Source organism: Perca fluviatilis, chromosome 15 (assembly GCF_010015445.1).
Source record: "Perca fluviatilis chromosome 15, GENO_Pfluv_1.0, whole genome shotgun sequence".
Classification (NCBI taxonomy): Eukaryota; Metazoa; Chordata; class Actinopteri; order Perciformes; family Percidae; genus Perca; species Perca fluviatilis.
The window spans coordinates 25,788,622-25,812,785 of NC_053126.1; the positions used below are offsets into that span (position 1 = coordinate 25,788,622).

General features: G+C 41.6%; 1 protein-coding gene across 1 annotated transcript in view; it reads right to left on the bottom strand.

Moving 5' to 3' along the window:
* The window catches only part of caskin1 (CASK interacting protein 1), a 151,733-nt gene that overhangs the window by 82,282 nt on the left and 45,287 nt on the right, over positions 1-24,164 (bottom strand). Inside the window, 1 exon segment of the mRNA XM_039823944.1 lies at positions 1,008-1,059. Within this exon segment, the coding sequence (XP_039679878.1) occupies positions 1,008-1,059 (52 nt within the window).

Sequence of the window (24,164 nt, forward strand, 5' to 3'; positions counted from 1 at the left end):
GAGCTTTCATTTTCTCAAAGGCAGAGCAGGATACCCAGGGCTCGGTTTACACCTATCACCATGTCTAGCCACTGGGGGACCATAGACAGGCTGGGGGAACGCATATCAATGTTAAGAAACCTCATAAAGTGAAATTTTCATGCCATGGGACCTTTAAGGGGAGAGAATAGCTCTGTCTGTCTCTCTAAATGCTCTCTGTCACACACACACACACACACACACACACACACACACACACACACACACACACACACACACACACACACACACACACACACACACACACACACACAACAAAACCAGGATGTGGACCACAGATCTCCATTTGATGTTTTGTCTGTTTGAAGCAGTAAGTCACGAACAATCCTCTCTACTTAATTCTCAGTCTTTGTCACACACACATAAACACGTCATTCTAGTCAGAACTTTAGCTGGGTGGTATCTGGGCTAATCCTTCCGCTTTGAATACTACAGAAGCACAACTAACACTGTCACGGCATCACAGCGTTTATGTGAACGGGACCATGGGGAAGAGTGGGAGAGGATGGATGTTAAAAAGGGGCAGACATTCTTGACATTCGTTAACAATGGAAACCTTGAGGCACCTCTCACAGACAAGACGCTCTTTGACAGCCAGCGTTACCAGGTTTATTTCTTTTCTTCAATTTGTGTACTTTATTATGTTATTATTTCAATTATTAATCAGTAAATATTTGTCTGCTTTTATTCCTGGTCAATATGTTTATGTTTATATGTTAGAAAATACGTATTACATATTTTATTTTGATCTATATTCTGTAATAAGGGCGAAGGGGGTTTGTTGTGATTGTAATTATTCGATGTTTGTCGCAAAAAAAACAATAAAACATTTTTTTTTTTTAAAGGGGCGGAAAGGAGGAGGGGAGTGAGTGGGAATGGCAGAATAAATGGAGAGAGTAAGGGGGGAGAAAACGAGCGGAGAGACAGATGAGATGTACATGGAGGGAGGAGTAAGGGAGATGACTCACCCATCTGTATCCTGGAAGTTGACATTCACTTTCTTTGCAGAACCGAGGAGCTCTGAAACACAAATAAAGTGGAACATTAATTGATTTTTGCAGCATGTAAGTGATATTAATAGCCGGTCGATGCCTTTTTATGATACAACACAGCAATATAAGTGTTATATTTAATGTTTATGTTTACAGCATCATTGTGCTATATGGGACGAGTATTTTTTCATTCAATCTTCAAGCTGAAAAAAGAAACACAGTATTTTTCACTTCTCCCTTATTTATTTAACCCAGAATAAAAATTTCATTTATTATGGGTCATATTGTTTTCATATTTCCTCGCCTAGGAAAGAATGCCCTTTCCTGGAGTTCAGGCCCCCACGGTGATAATATCTGTCTCTCATTATGAATATTTACATTATTCAGAGCATGCCTGCTACTGTGTGTGGTTACACGTGGACTGAGGTAGTGTGAATGCAGAATTCACTTCATTCAATCAAAACCTACCCATATACATACATACAAAATGTGCAACTAGCTTACTGGATATGTGTAACCATTTTTTAAAGGATATAGCGTGCAAAATTAGCAAAATAGCAGACAGAAATAGCAATATGTCATTAAAGTTATCAAACAAAGTGCTAAAAAAACTATGTAAGTTAAAGTGAAAGTGTTGCACACAACAGTTTAGTTACTTCAGTGCATCACTTTGGCCTAATGTTGTGGCCTTCTGAGTAGGGGTTGGGCAAAATAGTAATATCATCGTGGGTGGGCTTATAAAAGGTACGTTTCCGTGACAGGCGGGACAAGAACAGGACAGTTGGGTTTAGGAAAAGGAGAACGGGACAAGAACAGGACAGTTGGGTTTAGGAAAAGGAGAACGGGACAAGAACAGGACAGTTGGGTTTAGGAAAAGGAGAACGGGACAAGAACGGGACAGTTGGGTTTAGGAAAAGGAGAACGGGACAGTTGGGTTTAGGAAAAGAAGAAAGCGACAATTAGGGTTAAGGTTAGGAGGTTCATCATAAATCCACCGGAGTTTAAAATGCCAACATAAAGAAAGCCAAAGGTAACAATTAGGGGTGTGCAAAAAAAAAAAAGATTCACATTCGTATCGTGATTAAAGCGCTACCGATTCAAAATCGATTCATAGAATTCCAAAAATCAATTCAGATTTGTTTTCTTTTTTTTCAGTTTGTAATGGCGTGTATACTATTGTCCTGAAATGAGTTTAGCTCGCCATTCCCACGGATGGCGCTGCGTCAAATTCACACTGACGCCTGGGCACTTGTTATAATCAAAAGAAGAACGAGCGCAGCAGAAGTAGTTTAGTCGGCGCATACGATGGCAAACCTCCCAGAAAGAATTATTCAACCTGCTCCATCGTCATTGAAGGCGAGAGTTTGGGAGGGGAAGACAGAACTTGATAGGAATAATGCTATATGCAGACTTTGCAAAGCGAAAGTTAAGTATTTTGGAAACACCACAAACTTGAGAACTCACATGGTACGGCATCACCCGGAGATTAACATTAAAGACGTGGACGAACAACAACCTAAAGTACCTAACATGCCAGTCAATCAACGCACTGCTCTAAACTCCCACCGAACTCTGAACGAAAAGCTCTTTTTATTTACCAGTTTTTTTTATAATTGAATTAAATAAAAAAAATGTCTACTGCAATTACAAGGGAAAAGTAACTACTACTGTTTTTGAATCGAAAATCGATTTTGAATCGAATCTTGAGCCTAAAAATCGAATCGAATCGTGACATTTTCTGAATCGTGCACCCCTAGTAACAATCATCCGGCCGAAATGAGGGACATCCAGCGGAATTTCCGGAAATGAAAAGTCGTTGATATAGACTAAGGGCACTGTGGCTCGACTCTGGAGATGGTCCATCTCAAGTGGGATTGAGCACATTTAAACTGGTAATGGAAACGCTAAACAGCACAGCATGGTTTGACTCGTCGCAGCCAAAACAGCCAATGTCACTGCTAGTGTAGGGGGGTAAGGATCAGTTTGCTTTCTGTCTCACAGTGATGATGTCACAGATTCAGTCACTCACTCTATCCATCACAGCTCAGCAGGCAAGCTGGTGAACGGCTCGCTGCCAGAGCAATGTCACAGGTGAGGAAAGTAACGGCAGGGTGGATCTGACACTGCTGATCAGACAAAAACTAATGACTCATGCTTATTAGCCCCTACATACAGCTTCTAGAGTAGCTTATTTACAAGAAGAAGTCAGAGAACAACCTTCTTTTACTTTCACCCACATTATTTTTCCATATTTTGCCCTTTGTTTTTATGTCTAACGTCAGCTGATGATCCAGAACGGAGCCACAGCCAAGATGAGTCTGTACTCTTTCTTTCACTCTTTCCACACAAACACACACACACACACACACACACACACACACACACACACACACACACACACACACACACACACACACACACACACACACACACACACACACACACACAAAAACCTCCAGGGTGCAGGAAACAGGACAGTCCCTCTATTGTAGAGGAGACAGCTCCCAGCTCCCAGGAACATTGATTTCCTAACAGGCTATTTCTGGCTGCTAAATGCAGGGATACTCTCTCTCTCTCTCTCTCTCTCTCTCTCTCTCTCTTTCTCTCTCTCTCTCTCTCTCTCACTCTCTCACTCACACACACACACACACACACACACACACACACACACACACACACACACACACACACTGAACTTTTATAGGCGCTATCTACATCCTGCGTGTGTGTGTGCTTGCTGTGAGAGAGGTGTAACAGCTTGGGACCTGATGTGCATCCACTAACATGCCTTGCTGTAATAAAAAGGCATGGTGAGGTTGCTGTCAACAGGAAGAAAAGTTCAAAGAGGTCAGAGAAACTGCCATGAAACAAAACAAATGAGAGACAAGGACGAAACAAATTTAAAGATTTTGTGTATCACCGCTAAGCACCATACAATGACTGGCTTCTTTCCAAAAAAAGAACAAACACACGCACACACTGGTCTTTCTCCACAGGATTCCACATCTGTCCCGCGGCCGATAATCATGACCGTTTGGCTCATAGACAGTTAAGAAGAAGAAATGGACCGACAGATCCGTTGCTCTGGACGGAGACCAGTGAAGGATATTAGAAGCACTTTTCCGGTGAGCGCTGAGCGTTGCTGCGCAGCCTCCAACTGAGAGATACAACGTAGATGTGACGTGAGCAACCTGTCTGAAAGTGTGAAGTCTTCTGGTAGCTGTGCCAAGAGAAATCTCAATCATTTCCAATCTTACAGAGAGTGAGAGCGTAGGTATATGTAAGGAGATAACATGGGCACAGGCTAATTATTGCTAACTAAAATGCTAGTTAACATTAGTAATTAAACTTAAACAGTTAATGTAAGTCCAAACTGCCTGCGAGCTTCTCCTGTACTATACGGTAATTTCTCTACTGTGTGACAGTAAGTCGCGTGGTTATGATACAATCGTTAGCCTGTTTTTACAAAAACGCCTGCTACGGAGCCATAACGTGAGATACAAGGTAATGGAGACTTGTATACATTGTCATGTTTCTTTAGAAATAAACAATGGACAAATATTCAGGACTAAAGTTATTCACTGTCAAAGTGACACCAAAATGAATGGCAGTCAAAGGAATGCTAACGGCGGGTGATGGCTTGATAGCAACAAAATGGCTCCATAGGAGCTACGCTCTGTGGAGGCAGGCTTACCCCCTTGGTTTGACTCCATAACATCATGAGACCATCAGACCTGACCCTTGGTCATATGTTGCCCTGTAATGTGACAGGAAAAAAAGACACACTTGACAGAACAGGACGAAAATCCCCCCAGTGTAATCTGGCGGTGTCTTCAAGATAGACTTATGTGCGAAAAACTTTTCACACAGTGCGTATTTTCTCTTTACTTTTCGGTGGATGCACTTTGACTCAAGCTGCCTCGTCTGTGTCATTATAGTGATTTCTTCCATTTCCCAAAATGCATTTTCAACAACCTTTGAGGAACTGTCCCTGAATTTGATGAATTGACCGTTTGCGAAGCTAACTGTTGCTACACATACAAGCTTTCCGTTATCGCACAACACATACAGTAATATGCACTTTACAATATAACAGATTGACCATTAAAATTCAACAATGGGTCCTTGATTGTAGACAGACGTAGACAAAGCAGGCATGTCATTTTTAGCTGCGGATGCAATGACAACTGTTGCGAAGCGATGTCAACTCTAGCTAGCAAGCTATTTAAGCTAACATTAGCTCTATTAGTTGGTTGAAAACACTGCTTCCTGCTGACTTTTTAATGTTTCCAGCTGACTCATTTCAAAATGAGAGCCATGTAAAAGGGTCTTAAATATGCACTTGATGGCTACATACATGATATCATGCTAACAGACTGAGGCTAAAGCTACATGTCCAGGCAAAAAGTCAGCATCCTCACCAGTTGATGGTCCGTGTAGAAAACATAAAAATAAAGAAACGGTTTATTGGAGTCTAAAATCACAGTAATAAGTAACACACGGTTGGTCATTCATTATTAATAATGTAATGTTTCTTTCAGACAGCAACTACATAAGTAGGATGGTGAGTAAGTGCACTTGTATATGCTGCAACATGCAATATTACAGTTATGCTGTATGAGCAGCTGTTCATTCGTTCAAACCAACAAACAGTCCTGTGTTCAGGGAAAGTGAATATGTTGATCACTCAACAGACAGAGAGACACACACACACACACACACACCTGGTTTATAAGGCAAACTAGCTGATAAATACCTAGTTAAAGTTTTGCTATTGCATGTGTCCATGCCCCTGTGTATATATATGTGTGTGTGTGTGTGTGTGTGTGTGTGTGTGTGTGTGTGTGTGTGTGTGTGTGTGTGTGTGTGTTGCTCGGAGATGCTGGACGGCAACATAGTAGCAGACAGTCATAACAAACAGTGAAACCATGGTTATGATGAAGCCAGCCAGCTGAGAAACACACACCAACACTTAACACACATAGCAGCAGCCACATTGGATAGACACACACAAACACACACACACAGATACTGTGGGAACTCATAAATACATTCATGTCCAAATAAAAAAATGACATGCACGCTTAAATGCACTGATAAAGAGTACACACATGTTAACACACATAAACCATCTGTCTCTCCCTTTCTACTTCATACACAGCTGCAGTAATGTTGAACACGGCACTGACTGCAAGCCTATTGGAGTCACTGTCAAAGCATCTGACAGCACCCATATGTATTTCTAGTCTTCTACCAGCCTAGACCTGCCTGCAGCGGGGACAGTATCTGCAGCGTAAAATGAAATATATGAATATGATAAAGTAAAGTCCAATACAAAAAGCTTCACCAGTTGACATCCATACATGTCAATATTCATTTTGGCTTCTAACTGTTCTGTGGAACTCTGAAAACAAATTTTCCCACAGAAGCAAAGCTTCTCTGGAAATGCTGGAGGCGAGTAATCTTTAAAAAACTTAGAAATAAAAATGTGTTCTCATACAGTCAATTAAAATGGTTGAACCCTAGGGGATTTCGAAAGGCTTTTCTCTGTGTGTGCAAGTCAGGATGTTAGCATACTGCCTTCGGTGAAAAAATAAAGCAAAAAATATATACAGACTGAAAGTAGAGGGTTAAGACTGAGCTAGATCAAATACAGCAAATGATGGATTGTGGCTTCAGGATGGAATAAAATAATAACAGCAACCGACACAGTATGTTGAAACATGCAATACGTTCGATATGAAATGTTTTGAATATCATGGAATATAAACATATGCACAAGAAAGATATGAGACTATGAAGAAATCATGTGCATTTTCGATAATTTCACACAATGAGCAGCATTGTATATGAATAATCATCAGTAATATGGATATAATGACTAAGTGGGCAAAGGCAAATAAGAGAACAGATAGAACAGTCTGGTACATCACTTTACTGTAATGCAGCCTTTAAAACCAGGAAAAGACAACACTTATGCCATATTACGATATCCAAAATCTAGATGGATGGACGATATCTAGTCACGATATCGAAATAATATCGATATATTGCCCAGCTCTAAGTCAAAGTCCAGAGAGCTTGAAACTCAATGCAATATCTCATTCAGCATTTCTTTACTGGTCTTTCTAATATAATGTGCTCCTGAGGTTTACTATCCATAATGTAAGATAAATGAGCATCTACTACCTACAGCATCTTTTGCACTTAGACGTTGAAAGCTTTGCGACATGGTGAGACAACATTTATTTCTTAGCGTATAAAAAGCCAGACTTTACCAGCCCAGCAGTGTACTTGTCATCATAACTTTGTTTCTTCCTCATCCACCAAGACTCTCTTCTAACTTCATTTTCCAAACTCTTGCTGAAATCTACTCTGTCTGAAAAAAAAGAAGCCTGAATGCACTTTGGTCCTGCTGTTTTTACAGCCTGTCTGATTTAGTTGCTAAAGGCCACTAAAAACAGGAAGATCCGAACACAACAACAATGTTGTTATTTAAAGGAGAAATATCATGGAAAACTCACTTGCTGGTAAACTGTGAAATAAGATTCAAGAAAAAAAAGAAGTGTTTTTTAAACTTAAAGTTCTAATGTTCTAGTAGAACCCCAAAATATGAGTTTGAACCTGAAAATGAGCATGATATGTCTCCTTTAAACATAAGTCTACGGGTCCAAGGTTCTTTATTTAGTTATTACAGTTCATCCTGAGGGCAACATGAATGACCGACCAACAGACCATTGCCATCCCAAGAGCCAGGCTGCCAGCGTGGCTAAAAATGGTCATCCTTGTCTAGACAAATTAAACAAACTGCATGACATCCTGTTGAGTAAGCTTAAGTTCCTGGCTGGATGTTTAGTCATTTGCATTATTACAAATTTTCAAATGAGGTTTTCTTACTTCTGGAACAGTTCCTGTTTCACTAAGGCTCTTAACATTAGTGGTACATGGTTCGGGCATCTGGTAAGGATGCCCCCTGGGTGCCTCCCTAAGGAGGTGTTTCAGGCATGTCCAGCTGGGAGGAGGCCTCTGGGGAAACCCAGGACTAGGTGGAGGGATTATATCTCCAACCTGGCCTGGGAACGCCTCGGGATCCCCCAGTCGGAACTGGTTAATGTGGCTCGGGAAAGGGAAGTTTGGGGTCCCCTGCTGGAGCTGCTACCCCCGCGACCCGATACCGGATAAGCGGACGAAGATGGATCTTAACATTAATGACATTTTAATGTGTTGAGTTAACACTAGGCATGGGCTGGTTCCCGGTTTCAAGGTATATCGCGGTTTGAAAAAGTCACTGTTTCAAAACCACTAACATTTTCTGTCGAGCTGTTTTTTTATGAGCATTCAAGGACAGAAAGTGCAGTTTAGAAATCCCTCTCCCTGCCAGTGTGCAGTGTGTTTAACAATAAAATGCATTGAGTTCAATGGGGGGGAAAAAAGTTGTTGTTTCTTACCCAGACATTTAAACAATATTACATTCATAGCTGTTAATGCAATAACTTAATACCGTGATATTTTTGCTGAAGGTCATCATACCGGCAGAATCTCATACCGGCCCATGCCTACTTAACACCCGAGTCCGCCCTGATTGGGTATCGATCGCTCCCTGTTAAAGGTGCTGTAGGTAGGATTGCGAAGATCCAGGACTCAGCCAAAAACATCGACAACTTCTCAGTCCCTCCCCCCTTTCTGCTAAAGCCCAAAACAGTCTCCTAAGCCCCTCCCCCCACAAGGGAGAATGAATGCGTGTGCATGAGCAGTGATTGACACGCAGTTAGACCCCCCCTTGGCCCTGATTGGTGCATCTGAACAGGGAGTTGTGGATTTTTGCAAATCGCACTACAGGCTGTAGGTTCTACTGGAACATAGGGTCAGTTTCAGCAAATATGATCTATAAGCCTTACCTACTGCACCTTCAACATGTCTTAGTAAAGGTCAAAGGTCAGAGAGAGCTGAGTTTTAAATTGTAGCGTCTATGCGTGAGCAAGCGTGCATGTTAGAAAAGGTTAAATATATCCATATTCCAAATATGAGATAGAGCCAGTGAAGGTAAAAGGGGAGATGTTTTTACAGAGGGATTATTTTCAGTCTGCTGATTCTCTGTTTTCTTACCTCTGGCAAAAATGGGCTGATTTTATCCTCATGGGAGAGGAAAAGAGAACAGTGTCACTGCTTTCCTTAATATGCTGTCCTGTTACATAATATCTATCCTGGGGAAGACTGAGTCTGTGGTACGCACCAATTTTTAATCAAGGCAGTTTATTTGGTTCCATCACATGGTATACATTGACTTTTAAAGAGTGGAAATGGAAGGAAATAAAATGAAAGGACAGAAAAGAAAGATTCCTTAGCCCTGTGAGCGTATAGCCTTAGCTCTTTAGATCTTTCGCCTGTCTCTCCAAATGTTTTTTCCCTTCCTCTCTCCCTCTCTTTCCCTGGCAGTGAGGATGGAAAATACTGCACTGGAGTCTGGACTGCTCTCTGAAAGTAGACCTGTTGTCTTGGCCCTGATTGATCTGTCCCCATTTCCCCTCCTCTGACTATTTCCTTCACCTCTCCACCACTTACTTTTATTTCCTCCTTTCTTCTCCTGCCATTCTTGCCTCTAGTTCGCAAATGAGAAAGGTCATAGCATTTCTTTTCTCTCTCATGCATCCGTTTTCCCTCTCTGTTCCACCAATCAGAACACCTACATTACATTGGCAGGCATTGTAGCAGGTCTTCATGTATTTATTAACGGTCAGTTGCATTGCTTTGTTGTTTTAAATAAGGGATCGAGAGCCGAGCCAAAGTGGCGCACTTTTTAATGAATTCACTTTATCGGCTATCAGGCAAATAAAACGCTGATACAGATAATCCGCAAACTGCCAAAAAAACATCCCGATAATCGTCCAGGGCCGATAATAAGCCTATCCCTTTAACTAGCTCTAAATGAACCAATTTCAGCATGCACTGTTAGCATGTGGTTGGCATGTGAATGTGTGTAGCCTGCCTGTACAATATGTTTGGTGAAACCCCATCGATCTTTATATTTTCCACTGATTTCTTTGGTATTGACTTTAACTGGTTGGTGGTTGTTTGGTTATCCGTTCTTACTCTTCATGCAGGGTGCGGTTTGCCGGAGGGGGATGCGTGGGATTTCCCCCTTTTCTGGTCTATATATTTCTGCCTCTGCTGAGCTATTTGTATCACCGGTGGGGACAAAATGTAAACCCCGCCCTCAAAGTTTTTTTGGTTTTTTTTTTTGTTTTGTTGCGAATTATCAGAAAAAACAAATCGCACCCTGTGTATATGGTGATAAGGTGGTTGTTTTGACTGATAAGCAGTTCAACCAATTATAAGGAGAGGTGATGATCTTTGTGCCCTGGGCATCCAAATAACCCCTCCCACTTCAAGTTACACACAGATGTGAACACAATCAGCTAATTTAGATCCAGTTAAGATATAGAAAGCCATCTCTCGTGTGTGTGTGTGTGTGTGTGAGAGTGCACGTTGAATACTTGTTTTGCTTGGCCTCGATGCACTCGTGACTTCCCTCGTCATTTGCTGACATCATAAAAGGCTCTGCCAACATTGTCCGCTGCCTGCCAGATGTACACACTCGGTAAATCAGCCTGCACACATTCACACAAAGTGCTGCGTCATGAATGTGTACACACACAGTGACAGGGCACTTCACAGCCAAACCAAATACACACACGTTACAGTGATTTGTGAACAAGTACGTCACTCTGATGTCTCAGTATAAATAATTTGTATTAATAATTAATCTGCGTATATAAATACTACTGGAGAGATGAACTGCGTGTGCCTGTGCCTGTGTGTGTGTGTGTGTGTGTGCTTGTTTTACTCTATTCGTGGGTCTCATGACGTTATGGAGTCAAACCAAGGGGGTAAGCCTGCCTCCACAGAGCGTAGCTCCTATGGAGCCATTTTGTTGCTATCAAGCCATCAACCGCCGTTAGCATTTCATTGACTGCCATTTATTTTGGCGCCACTTTGACAGCGAATAACTTTACATGTAAAGCGTTTAAAGACTGTATTTGTCTATTGTTTATTTCTAAAGAAACACGACAATGTATAAAAGGCTCCATTACCTTGTACCTCACGTTATGGCTCAGTTAGCAGATGTTTTTGTAAAAACAGGCTAATGATTGTGTCATAACCACGCGACTTTCTGTCGCATAGTAGAGGATTTACTGTACAGTACAGGAGAAGCTTGCAGGTAGTTTCGACTTACATGAGCTGTTTAGGTTTAATTACTAATGTTAACTAGCATTTTAGTTAGCAATAATTAGCCTGTGCCCATGTTATCTCCTTACATATACCTACGCTCTGCATCTCTGTAAGATTCAGAATGATTGAGATTTCTCTTGGCACAGCTACCAGAAGACTTACAACTTTCAGACAAGTCACATCTACGTCGCCAGCATTGGTATTTTTGCTTATTGTGATTTCATTTCTAGGAATATCTCTAAATGCTTGATATACCTGAAATCTGTACAACCCAAGCAAAAAGGTTATACAAGTCAATAAACCAATAATAATTAAAAGTATTGAAAGTGTGTCATAAATAAAGACAATTACAAAAATCGCACGTGTTTTCATCACATTTTACTAAATAAACACTCAAAACATATTGATCCAAAAGATTTCTAAATGTAGAAACATGAACAAAACATGTCTTAACACTCCATAATCGATTTGAACTACATACATCGTTTTTGTTTTTGAGAGTGTGGGTGTCAAGGCGTTTTGATACTTTCACCTGCAATAGAAATGGTGTCACAGGTTTTAGCACCGGATGTCACTTAACGTGATGACGTCATCACGAGCGTACGACGTAATGACACGAAAGACAGGAGCGTTCTGCTGCAAAATGAGTGCATGCTCTAGCCGTCACAGTCTTTATTTTTGATCGATTTAAACAGGATCATGTAAACAAGGATTTAAGGATTTAAATACTGACCCACATACAGTCACATATTTGAATGTAATGCTTCACAATTAGAGTTTTACCCATTAAAACACAGATATTACAGAGCATACCTGTGACAAACTATTCACATAATATCTACACCTTCTCCTTTTTGATTCTTTTGTATGACTCGATAAATAAAGCCAACCAATATGCAAACATCTCAGTTTACAACGGGTTAAGGCCAGTCAAAGCTTCCACTGTATTTCCGATGACAGATGTGAGCTAACTATCATAAAACATGCAGAGGTTCTTAAAAAGTGGGTTGGAGGATCAAATGTGCAGCACTACTGGAACTCAGTGTCCCGCCAAAGTGCGAGTCCGGCCAAGAATGGCATGGCCATGGGAATTAGGGGGGGTAATTTCGGTGTTAGTTCCACATCTGTTGCCGTTTCCATCCGAGTACCTAACGCTCAAATGGAAACAGGCCATGCTGCTCAGCACCATGGCATGGGATGGGTGGTGTGATGTAGAAATGTAATGTGATTTAAACGCAGTAGACTATGTAATTTCTTATCCTGTGGTGTTAACATGACAGTGGTATTTATGAATATCCAGTACTTTACAGGTGTTTCATGAAACTCACCACTTTTTACGGTGGTCAAAGCTGTGTCAAATGTTAACTCCATGCTGCTAAAGGCCTCTAAGTCCATACCTATTGACAGACTGTGGAAGGTGGAGCTAGCTTTAGGCTACATTTACATTGCTACTTTTTGGTTTTTAAGCCAAAAGCCATCACCGGTTTTAAGAACAAATCTCCATTTAAAGGTGCCGTAGGTAGGATTGCGAAGATCCAGGACTTAGCCAAAAAGTTTTAACATCAACAACTTCTCAGTCCCTCCCCCCTTTCCCCTAAAGGCCAAAACGGTCTCCTAAGCCCCTCCCCCAACAAGGGAGAATGAATGTGTGTGCATGAGCAGTAATTGACACGCAGTCCCCCAGCCCTGATTGGTGTATCTGAACAGGGAGCTGTGGATTTTTGCATGTAGGTGGTGCCAGATGAGCCGGATTCTGTTTTAAATGAACTGCTTCATGTAGTTCTACTCAAACATAGGGTCAGTTTCAGAAAATGGGACTGAAAGTTAGTTTTATAAGGCTTACCTACTGCATCTTTAAACTAACATTAAGTAACAAAAAGATTTTCGTTTTTAAACCAAAACGTAGCAATGTAAATGTAGCCTGAGATTGGTCTGATCTGAATTCTGGAACTCATTCAGCATAACATCAGACTATCCCTGTGCCTGACACTGTGGGGCCCGCACTCAGACAAAATCAAGACACCTGTGCCTCCCCAACACACCCACTCCCCTTTGACTGTTTTTTTAGGGCTATTTGTTCCCCTTTTTAATATAGAGAAGCTGGAGAATGACAGGAATGACACACAGCAAAGGGCAGCGGGCTGGATCTGAACCTAGACCACTGCCAAGGACTTAACCTACATGGGGCACAAGCTCTACCGGTTGAGTTAGAGGTCGCCCCCTTCAATGCATTTCTTTGTGTGCAGAGTTGATGCCTACAACTGCAGTATATTGTCGTTAAAAGGCCTTAACACCCACATCAGCACGGGTGTTTTCTGGCTAATTAGATCTCTAGTCAGATTGAAGCTGGGTGGAGCTATGCTTGGAATTGTACACACCCACACACAGTCCTGTAAAGAAATCTAATCCAGCAACACAGGTGAAAGCACCAGGGTGGGTGCACTGTGGTTGTGTACAGGCTTCATATGCAATACCACTATAAAATACCAACTTTAAAGTAAACGGCTCCACCTAAATAGTTGCACTAAACACACACATGCATGCATAGTATGTCCTGCAGATGCACACACCACACCACACAGAGCACACACCCAACACACACACACACACACACACACACACACACATACTGAATTACTTCACTATAGTGTTGCCTGCCGCAGCAGAACTCTGGGAAAATACTGATTTCATGATGTGCTGCAACACCTCAGGCTGCAGGCGTGCTATGTTCTCTGTTTCCCGGCCTACACACACACACACACACACACACACACACACACACACACACACACACACACACACACACACACACACACACACACACACACACACACACACACACAACTAGGTAGCACTGGGCTGCATAGAGGTGGTTGCTAGGCAACAAGCATCTTCTAGCTCTTCCTATACATGGAGAAATGTGCTGTTCACGCACCGAAAGCACGACGATTCAGAATCACATGCAACCTTACACACACAAGCATGCACACACAAACACACACACGCACACACACACACAAACATTCACATTGCCGTAATGACAGCGGTGACAGTGTGAGAGTGTAACATCCTCATTTCCAGACTGTGTGAAACAGCATCTGCTTCCTCCAGAAAGACTCCCACCGAACATGGAGACTTCATGGAGACTCCTCTGCTCAGACGTGCAGCTGACGCCCGTACACCCAGATCAGCTGAGCTCAATGCGGTCAAATAGCTTCAGTTCATTACCACAGTTCACTCATTAATTACTGTAAGTATAGACTAGCTCTCCCCGCCGCCGACCCATATAGGACGTGAGTAGTAAACACACTAATTGTGTAATTCAAAGCAAAGCAAAAGGGAGCACTACACCATTAAAACAGAAGGCAGTGCAGTTATAATCATAGCTGGGAAAACGCAACGCAAAGCACTGACACACCAGGGATAAACAGCAGCATTCATGGTACAAATGAGTGATTCTAATTTGGGTTTCTGCCACGGATTACTTCAGTTAAATGCTGCTAAAAAAAACGTATTCTCATAATTGCGCATTGATTTGTGGAGTGTTGAAAACTTGGCCCTCCTGTAGAGAAATGAGATGATCTATAATGGAGTACTGCAGGGCACAGGTCTGTAGATCTCATTTATCAAACACAGAAGTGACTGATTGGCTCGGATAGTATTTAAAACGTTATATGCATTATAAATGAAAAATGTCTGGGATACATCCACAGAGGGCTGATATATTACATCATGGGTCTTCAATGTTTTTGAGGCCAAGGACCCCTTACCTGAAAGAGAAACAGAGCAGGGACCCCCTACTACATATATTGTATAAAAAAAATTTGCAAAGTAAACTGGGCCAGATGGATGAATATGGATGGATGGATATTTATATATTATTTAAACATCATGTTTTCATTTCAAACGTATGTGGAAGGCACAGTGTATCCTTAAGCTTAACTGTATCTGTGGATGGCTACCTAATGGCTACCTTACTTAGTAAGAGTATCATCAGTGTTGTGTAAATTAAATGTTTTTTAGTTTTGTTTTTTTCACAAATAGGCCGATTCATCTTTGCTAATAATATGTTAGATTTATGTATATTTTCAGACATATTGACAGCTACGGCCGCTGAGCAGCTGTGGCCCGCTTTCCTGGTCCTCCCGTAACGTTAGCAGGGTTAGCAGGGTTAGCAGGGTTAGCATGGCGGCGTTAGCCAGGACCAGTCAGGATCACTTTACTGGCTGTGTCTCAATTGTTTTTGTGAGTAACCAAAACGGGTACTCTATATAATTCAATGTGAGCACACAAATGTTAAAATGACATTAAATGCCCGTCCCTTGTAGCCACAATGCTAACCCTGCTAACTGCTAACGTTACCGGAGGACCAGGCAAGCGGGCCACGGCTGTTTACAACGTCTAGCCTGTTCAGCGAGTTATTTTAAGCCAACAGAGGGGGGGCTGTCAATTGGTAAGAGAGGGCCGTGAGTTTGCAGTGTGTTTAGCGATTGTTGCCGTAATTCTAAGCCAATAAAGTGTGTTCAGTCAGGTGGAGAGGACGGCAAGGTAGTGTTATTTTTAGCGGTTCCTACCGTAATTCTAAGCCGAGGAAGTGTGTCTGTCCAGATCTTTTAAGTTTTAAAGACATTGGACATTAGCTAAGGATCCAAAGTGCAGTCATTTCTTACAGAATGAATTAACTAGAGATTAGAACTGGATTAGATTAAAATAGATTAGAATTGATGACCACGCTGCCTATATGATATATCTCTCTCTTGCTACGTAATGGACCCCCAGACCATTCGTGTCATTCAGAGGGCCTCCATGGGACAATTTCATTGATTGACAGCTGCATTATGGGAAAGCAACAGTCAATAACTGCATGCTGTCAGACCGGACGACATTGCGTGACGGATGCATTGCAACACACAAACACAGCAATGGAACCACACGTGCATGCATTGTCGAACGTGTAAACATCACAAACTCATGCACGAGCAAAGAGTGCATGCAGCCAGTGCACAGGATAACGTGCATGAACACACACACACACACACACACACACACACACACACACACACACACACACACACACACACACACACACACAACACACACACACACACACACACGGGTATTGTTCAGAGAGAGTGTGCCAGAGGAAGTCAGAGGGGCAGCCAGCTGAATTCATTAACTATAAATACACACATCATATCCTTGCTAACTCCACCCACACACACACACACACACACACACACACACACACACACACACACACACACACACACACACACACACACAAACAAGCACACAAACACTGTGAGAAGCTCTCTCACACACGTGTGATCCTGATGCATCTGTTTTTGAAGCCTCAGAGAGGGGAGGGAAGATGAGAGTAGAAAAAAACAACATTGGATGGAGGAAGGGTGTGTGTGCGATTTTTGCTTCCCCTTTTTTGACTGCTGAATCATCATACAATGCAAAACAAACTCAGACAGTAAAAATACAATATTGTTAAAAAAACAAAAAAAAACAGACTAAAATTACTTTTAATAATGACAATATATGTGTGCAAATTGTCATAGTGTCAGTGTGGATGTGTGGGTCATTACTTCTTATTTAAGATGTTTATGGCAGTGGGAATAAAGGAGTATATAGTGTACGTATAAAGGAGTAAGTGTTTTTCTTGGCTAGAGGGACATTATAAGCTGCGGCCTGCTGGTAGTAACTGGAAAGAGTTATGCAGGGGGTAAGTGGGATCTTTTGTAATGTGATTGGCTTTCCTTTCAACTGCTTGGGTATGAAGTACTGATAATGGAGTTTGGGTTTGGCCAGTTATTTAACTTGCTTGATTCATGATCCAGGAAAGCTTAGATTTATTCCCAGGAGTCTTATGTTCTTCTTGGTATAAACTAACATAATAAAAGACCGGTAAGTTCAAATTGCAAATGAATGAAGGTTTGAATCATTGATCTTTGAATGATTGTTGAAACTAACTGCTGGAAACATAAAAACCTTTGAGAGGGGTCGTTAATGTGTCATGTTGTGCGGATATTAAGTTGGGGAACATAGGACCCTGGGAACAAAGATAGCTATAGCAGAACTCCCCTACGTAATATTTCTTTTCCTTGGATGGCGCAGGGATGGCCCGTCTTACTCTGCCTCTGATTGGCTTACCCAGGTATTCTTACCCTGACCCTGATTCTTAACCAGACGGCCAACCGTCGGCAGAAAAGCCAATCGGACTGATCAATCTCCCCGAGTTGGTCCAAAAAGAGCCTCAGAACACACCGAAGAGACGAGACGTAATACGTCTCCATAGCAGCAGGCGGCGGAAATTCAAAGCCAGACTGTCATGGCGGCTTGTTCAGAATACGATCTCATATTGTACTAAAATAGTTCACTGAAACATGTTTCTGAAAACATTTTAAGCGAGAAATAGGCCGTGCAGTTGCTGAATCTGTCTTCATTTCAGATCGACAAAGGTCAGTTTAAAAAGATTTTCGTCAGATTTTGAGAGACTCTAGTCACGCTCATTCCGCTCGCCATTTCCGGGTGAGTCCCGACTGCCCTGCCTCCGACTGAACACGTCAGGTCGGCCAAAATGAATGCCGACAGCCCCTCAGACGGACGACGGCACGGGACACACCGAACAGACTCGAGTCACTGACCTCGCCAGACTGTCCAACGGCCGATTATCGGGTTAGTGTGTCAGCGCCTTTAGGCAGAGGTGCTGCAGCAGTGGGCAGTATGAGAAACATATTGTGTTTTTTGAACATCAACGCATGCAAACCTACCGTATTTTCCGGACTATAAGTCGCACTTTTTTTCCTACTTTGGCTGGTCTTGTGACTTATAGTCAGGTGCGACTTATATATCAAAATATATATAATTGAACATGTTTTTACATGTTAATTCATACTGAAAACATTACCGTCTACAGCCGCGAGAGGGCGCTCTAGGCTTGTGACAACTGGAATGCTGCTCCTAAAGACAACTGAGAAAGAAAAGAGATAACAAACTGCAGGTAGTAAAAAAACAGTAATCGAGCAGCAGAAAGAAAGTTTGAAATGAGGGAGAAACTTATGAGGGACTGGCGAAAAGGTTACTCATACTGCAATGAAGAAAACAAAGAAAGCTAATCGGCTAATCGCGGGCTGAAAGCAAGACGGCCAGAGCTGGAGGAAGGAGTCGGGAGGGGCTTGTCAACGGTGCAGCTACGTCTCCACGCCTTTTAATACATCCATGCTCCACGCCCTGGTAGCTAGTTATTCTGTGTGCTATTGTATAGTTCAATAACTGTTAATGTGTTACGTTAACATACCGGACACCTACTGTATTCAGCCTGTTGTTCTGTGTGCTATTGTGTAGTTGACAGATGAAAAAAAAAATATATTCTAAATAAATGCGACTTATAGTCCAGTGCGACTTATATATGCTTTTTTCCTCTTCATGACGCATTTTTTGACTGATGCGACTTATACTCCGGAGCGACTTATAGTCCAGAAAATACGGTATTTTAGTTGGACCCCAAGAGTGCAAATACTGTGTATCGCTGAAAGGAGAATAATAGGGGCTCTTTAACCAATGTCACCCCTCATGCCTAGGGGTACTCACCCCTCAGGCTGAGTAAGACCGGTCATGACTTCGCCATCCGCGGAAAGAAAATTAGACTCCCCGGACTACGTTCACACTGAGCTACAGTAGGTTTGAACGTACACGCAGCTGGTGCAACAGCTTGCAGGTTCAGTTTGAAGGAGACATTTCTGTGCATGTGTGCACTAGTGTGTTTCTGTTTGTGTGCACAACAGTTGGCAAAGTGCACAGGACGGGATGACAAGTGGTGATTAGTTCCGAGCTCTCGATCCATATTTGCTCAGCTGCACACACACACACACACACACACACACACACACACACACAGGTATACAGGAAATGGGTGATTGAATTAGATAGGAGACACTTTCCAAACGGATGCAAGGCCATCTGACAGAAAAAGACTTATAGAAAGATTAATAAAGAGGAAAGTACAAACGTAAGGTGGGACAGGAAGCACTGATACAGAAAGTGATTATGAGACAATCCGTTCAACGCAAGCAGGCTTTACTGCAATACACTGCATTACTGCTGTGTTGTTTAACAATGTTAAGAATTTGCACCGGTTTACGGCTAATGCAGGCTGACAACCTGGACGTTTTCATTAGTATCTATTAGTGTTTTTGCCATTTATCTCTTACAGTTGTTCAGGAATCTTATTCCTTATCTTAATTTTAATTTCTAAACCATTTAGCACATTTATTTTGTTCACTTCTTACACTGCACTGTAACTTTTATTCTTCATTTCATACCTGTCTTATTCTATTTGAGCTTTTATAGTCTGTTTAACGGATGCCCGTAATTGTTTTTAACTGCTCTTTATTTTTTTCTGTAAAGCACTTTGAATTGCCTAGTTGCTGAAATGTGCTATACAAATAAAGTTCCCTCGGGCCGCCTTGCCTATATGCAAATAAACCTAACTGTAAACTGAAATTGTGGCAGTGCTTTTAATCTATAGTTGCTAATTGGCTGTTTAATCTATAGTTGCTAATCGGTAGGTCTGTTAAGTAGGGCTGCACGATATAAAGGAAAATATGCGATTACGTTGTTGAATATCACGATATGACTTGCGATAAATTAACAGACAGTAAAGGGTACACCGTTTTGCATTTCTGCTGCTTTCAGTATTCTGCTAAAATACAACAAACTGAATTTAAAACAAATGAAAGGAAGTCATTTCCAACATTCTTTTATTGAACAAATTGAACATTGACTTGAACATAAAAGGCACCACTAAAATAAAAGAGTGAAAGTTACATTTTAAAGTGCCGTTTTCTACAGATATTTTCTTGCAACCGACACAAAAAAGTGAAGTGTTTTTCGCGATATGTCACTGCCTTTCGTGATGTACTTTATTGCGCTAGTTGATATCGTGATGACGATAAAAAAATGGATATATTGTGCAGCCCTACTGTAAGAGATGTGCACTCTTTAAGGAAGTGGAGTAATTGGCATTTGTGTTTCTTCCAAGGCGCATATCTGTAACAAACTGCCTTAGTTTGTGGGGTTATGTGGGGGTTCCACACTGTGTAGTATTCCCCCACTGTCTAGAAGCCTGTCCTGGGTGCTATCAGAGTTTCGAGTAGCAGCTCTGTGCTAGCCCACCTTTACTGAGATGATGTTCCATTGCCAAACACATCGGTTAATCTCCATCCCAGAAGCCTTTCATCTTGTAAAATTAAAAGGTGAAAACATACCGTTTGAAAATATGAACGAGTATGTAAGCTAAGCTGCTAAACAGGATTATGTCAGAACAGTACAGTCTGATCTTACATTTTTCCATATTATAATGCCAGGAATAACTAGCTCTGCACTGCAATACTAGGTTATTATTTTTATTTAAAGTTACATGTTTCCCAGATGTATCATTAAGTAAAGATGATGGTGGCTTTTTGAATTAGCTTCAGTCCTTTAGAGTGATATCATCTGTGTAGCAATCAAATGCATATTCGAGATCCTTTTAAAGCAAGATCATTTTTTAAAGAAGCTAGCGTTGCCCTAAGTTTACTAGCTATAACCATGGATGTATAAAGATCAGTGCTGCTTCCGCACTAGCGCTCCACTAGACTCGCACTGCCAGACCTTCCTCCACAGCGCCGCAGAGGAAGGTCTGGCTAGTCCACACAGCATTCTGAGTTGGGAGAAAAACGTGCTCTGGGTTATTTATAATCTCAATCGTCTGCATTAAGCCCCGGACACAATAACGGTGACGCTGCAAAATAGCCTCGGTAGGGGACTTGTTTTGGTGGAACATGTGTACGTTTCGAAGGTTGTTCTAGTCGTGCAACAGAAAACTCAGATTGGACAGATAGTCTAGCTAGCTGTCTGGATTTACCCTGCTGGGATCTGAGGAGCAGTTAACCATAGTCCTCAGAAATCCACCTGAGTTTGTGGGGTCTTAAAAAAAAAATGTATCCATTGATATGCAGACTGTCAGACTGTCTTTTAGCATATAAATCTATGGGGAAGTGTTTTGCCCCATCACGTAACTGACTCCGGAAGTTGTTATTCCACCATTTTGGCCGCTATGTCAAATTGCCTTTAAAGCCCGGCTCACTTCCTGGGGGCATGGCTACAACTGATAAAAATCTGCGATCAACAGTCGTTTCAGCCGCAAAATCGACGGTCACTGCTTAGCAATGAGAAGCTGCTTTTGTCCCAACTCTGTCTGAGACCCATTATTTCAAAAACTATAAATCATTTTTGATGGTAAATTTGCCACCATTATAAGCTGCGTGTTTACCGCATGAGAACGAAAAGTGTAGGGGGCCAGTTTTCCAGTTTTATCACCGTTTACTTCATGCTCACTTGTAACCTTTTCAGTGTCTTGTGATTGCAAGTTTGTCTCACTATTTGTTTTTTTTCCTGATTTTTTTTTCATCACTATGTAAAATGATAGGAGGAGTTAGCCGGAGGAGCATGTGGTTGTAGTAGTAGTGCACTCTACTGTAACCCTGCAGGATTTTACCAGGACGGGGGATTTGTTTCCATTATAACATGCTATTTATACACACGGTGAAACTCTAACCCCTGCTTTGACCACACACTCACACACACACACACACACACACACACACACACACACACACACACACACACACACACACACACACACACACACACACACACACACACACACACTAGGCTAACCATGGGAGGCTGTCTCCATGGATACAAGAGTGCTCCTTGATTAAACTCACACTGAAACAACTCTTATTATCTCATAGGGCTGCACGATATGAGGAAAATCTGCAATATTGCGATAACGTTGTTGATAATAGCCATAACGCTATCACTTCATATTATAATCAATATTACTCAGTTCTGCATTTCTGCTGCTTTCAGAGCTTTCTTCTCACAAATAGTTGAATTTAAAACAAATGAAAGGAAATCATTTCCATCATTCTTTTATTGAACAAATTGTGTCTTCCGCGATATGTTGCGGCCTTTCACTATGTGTTTACCGCGCCAGTTGATATCGCGATGACGATGAAAAGACAATGTATTTTGCAGGACATTGTTGTCCAAAAACGCCTCAGGTCTCTATCTCGGAGACGCAGAACGGAGCATTGCAACGCAGATAAGCAGAGCTGAGCCCACAGCGCGGAGCGGAGAGGTCACACATCTGGCTGACCTCCATGTGGGTGCACTAGCCTACTGTACATGTGAGCAAGCTAGGGGGAGGGAGCAGGGAGCAACAGGGGTATTGAGTTCCCCTTAAACTCTCAGATATCTTCAATGGCAATGGCAGTTTTATTTATATAGCACCTTTTTACTACATTCAAAACAGGGTTGTTATGTTAGAACAAAGCACAGTCAGAAATAAGAATACAGTAAAAGCATTAACACAACAAGACAATCTACAAAAAAACAACACCAACAACAACAAGTGTGACCATACAAATTCACACCCACAAAGACGCACACACACAGGGTTGTATTCATTTAATAGTTTAGTTTAAATATCAAAAATCTTTGCACAGGATCGCTAACTGCACCTTTAAGTGCTTTATAGACTATTAGCAGGATTTTGAAAGTTATGTTGTATTGTTCCAGGAGCCGATGAAGTGATTTGAGTACCGGAGTAATGTGTTCAAATGTACGTGTACATGTAAGGACTCTGGCTGCTGCACTTTTTAATAAGTCAGAGGTATCCTACTGATTGTATGGATCATTTTGCAAAAAGAGCCTGAATAGACCAACCTGCTTGAGACGACTGCATGCACCAGGTTCTCAGAGTCAGTTTGAGATAAAAATGCTCTAAATTTTTTGATATATTCCTTAGGATAAAATCAAAAAGAAGGAAACCAATATAGGAGGGAAGCAGAAAATCAATTGCATCATTCTATACAACAACAAAAATATGAATACCTTTTGTCATCTTTAATAAAACAGATGTGTCATATTATCCATGTGTCTAGATTTTGGTCACTTTCTAAATCCATATGTGATTAATAATAGCCAAAGATGTGTTAAGACCTAATGTGGATAATAACAAATCCTGCTGCTGGAAAACAGCAGTGACGTTGTGTAAACAACTGCGTAACCGCCACTATTACAGGAATAATCAGCGTGATTATTGTCTCTGTGTCAATTAAGTCTCTGTGTCACCCACAGGAGACTCACACAGACGAGGAAATGAGATCCGTGTTTCCTTAATCATAACTTCTATTAGTAGAGCCGGGCATCAAGCACATCTAAAGCGCTTTAGGCTCCATCTGTTCATGACTGCTTCATCACTTTTTTTCTTACTTATATTCCAACAAGAGTGGTATGAACTGCTTCAGCAGAACAGGGTAAAGTGTAGTTTTAAATGACTGCCTCGCTCTCTTTAAGCAGCTGCCACCAAAACTAAATAAAAAAGATGAAATAAGTGTTTGATGCATTGATTATCACTGCCCGTAAGACCTTGGAGTGGAAGTGTTGCAGTCAGAGGTACACTGGCGCTCCATAGTTACCTAGCAACAGCTTTCTCACCAGCTATCAAGGTTATCTGCCTGATGGCTAACATGTTTTGTCAGAACCACGCACGCACCCACCCACACACACACACACACACACACACACACACACACCCAAAACACACACACACACACACACACACACACACACACACACACACACACACACACACACACACACACACAGAACATGTTACATACACATTTCTGAAAACAAGAAAGCATCTGTTCTGTGTTGCTTCTTGTTCATTTTATTAGATTTTTTTTCCCCCATCTCTTGTGTGACTTGTCTGATTTAGACCAAAAAATGTGCTCATCAAATTTAATGGCACAGTTACAGTAAATTGCCTTTTTAGCTGTCATT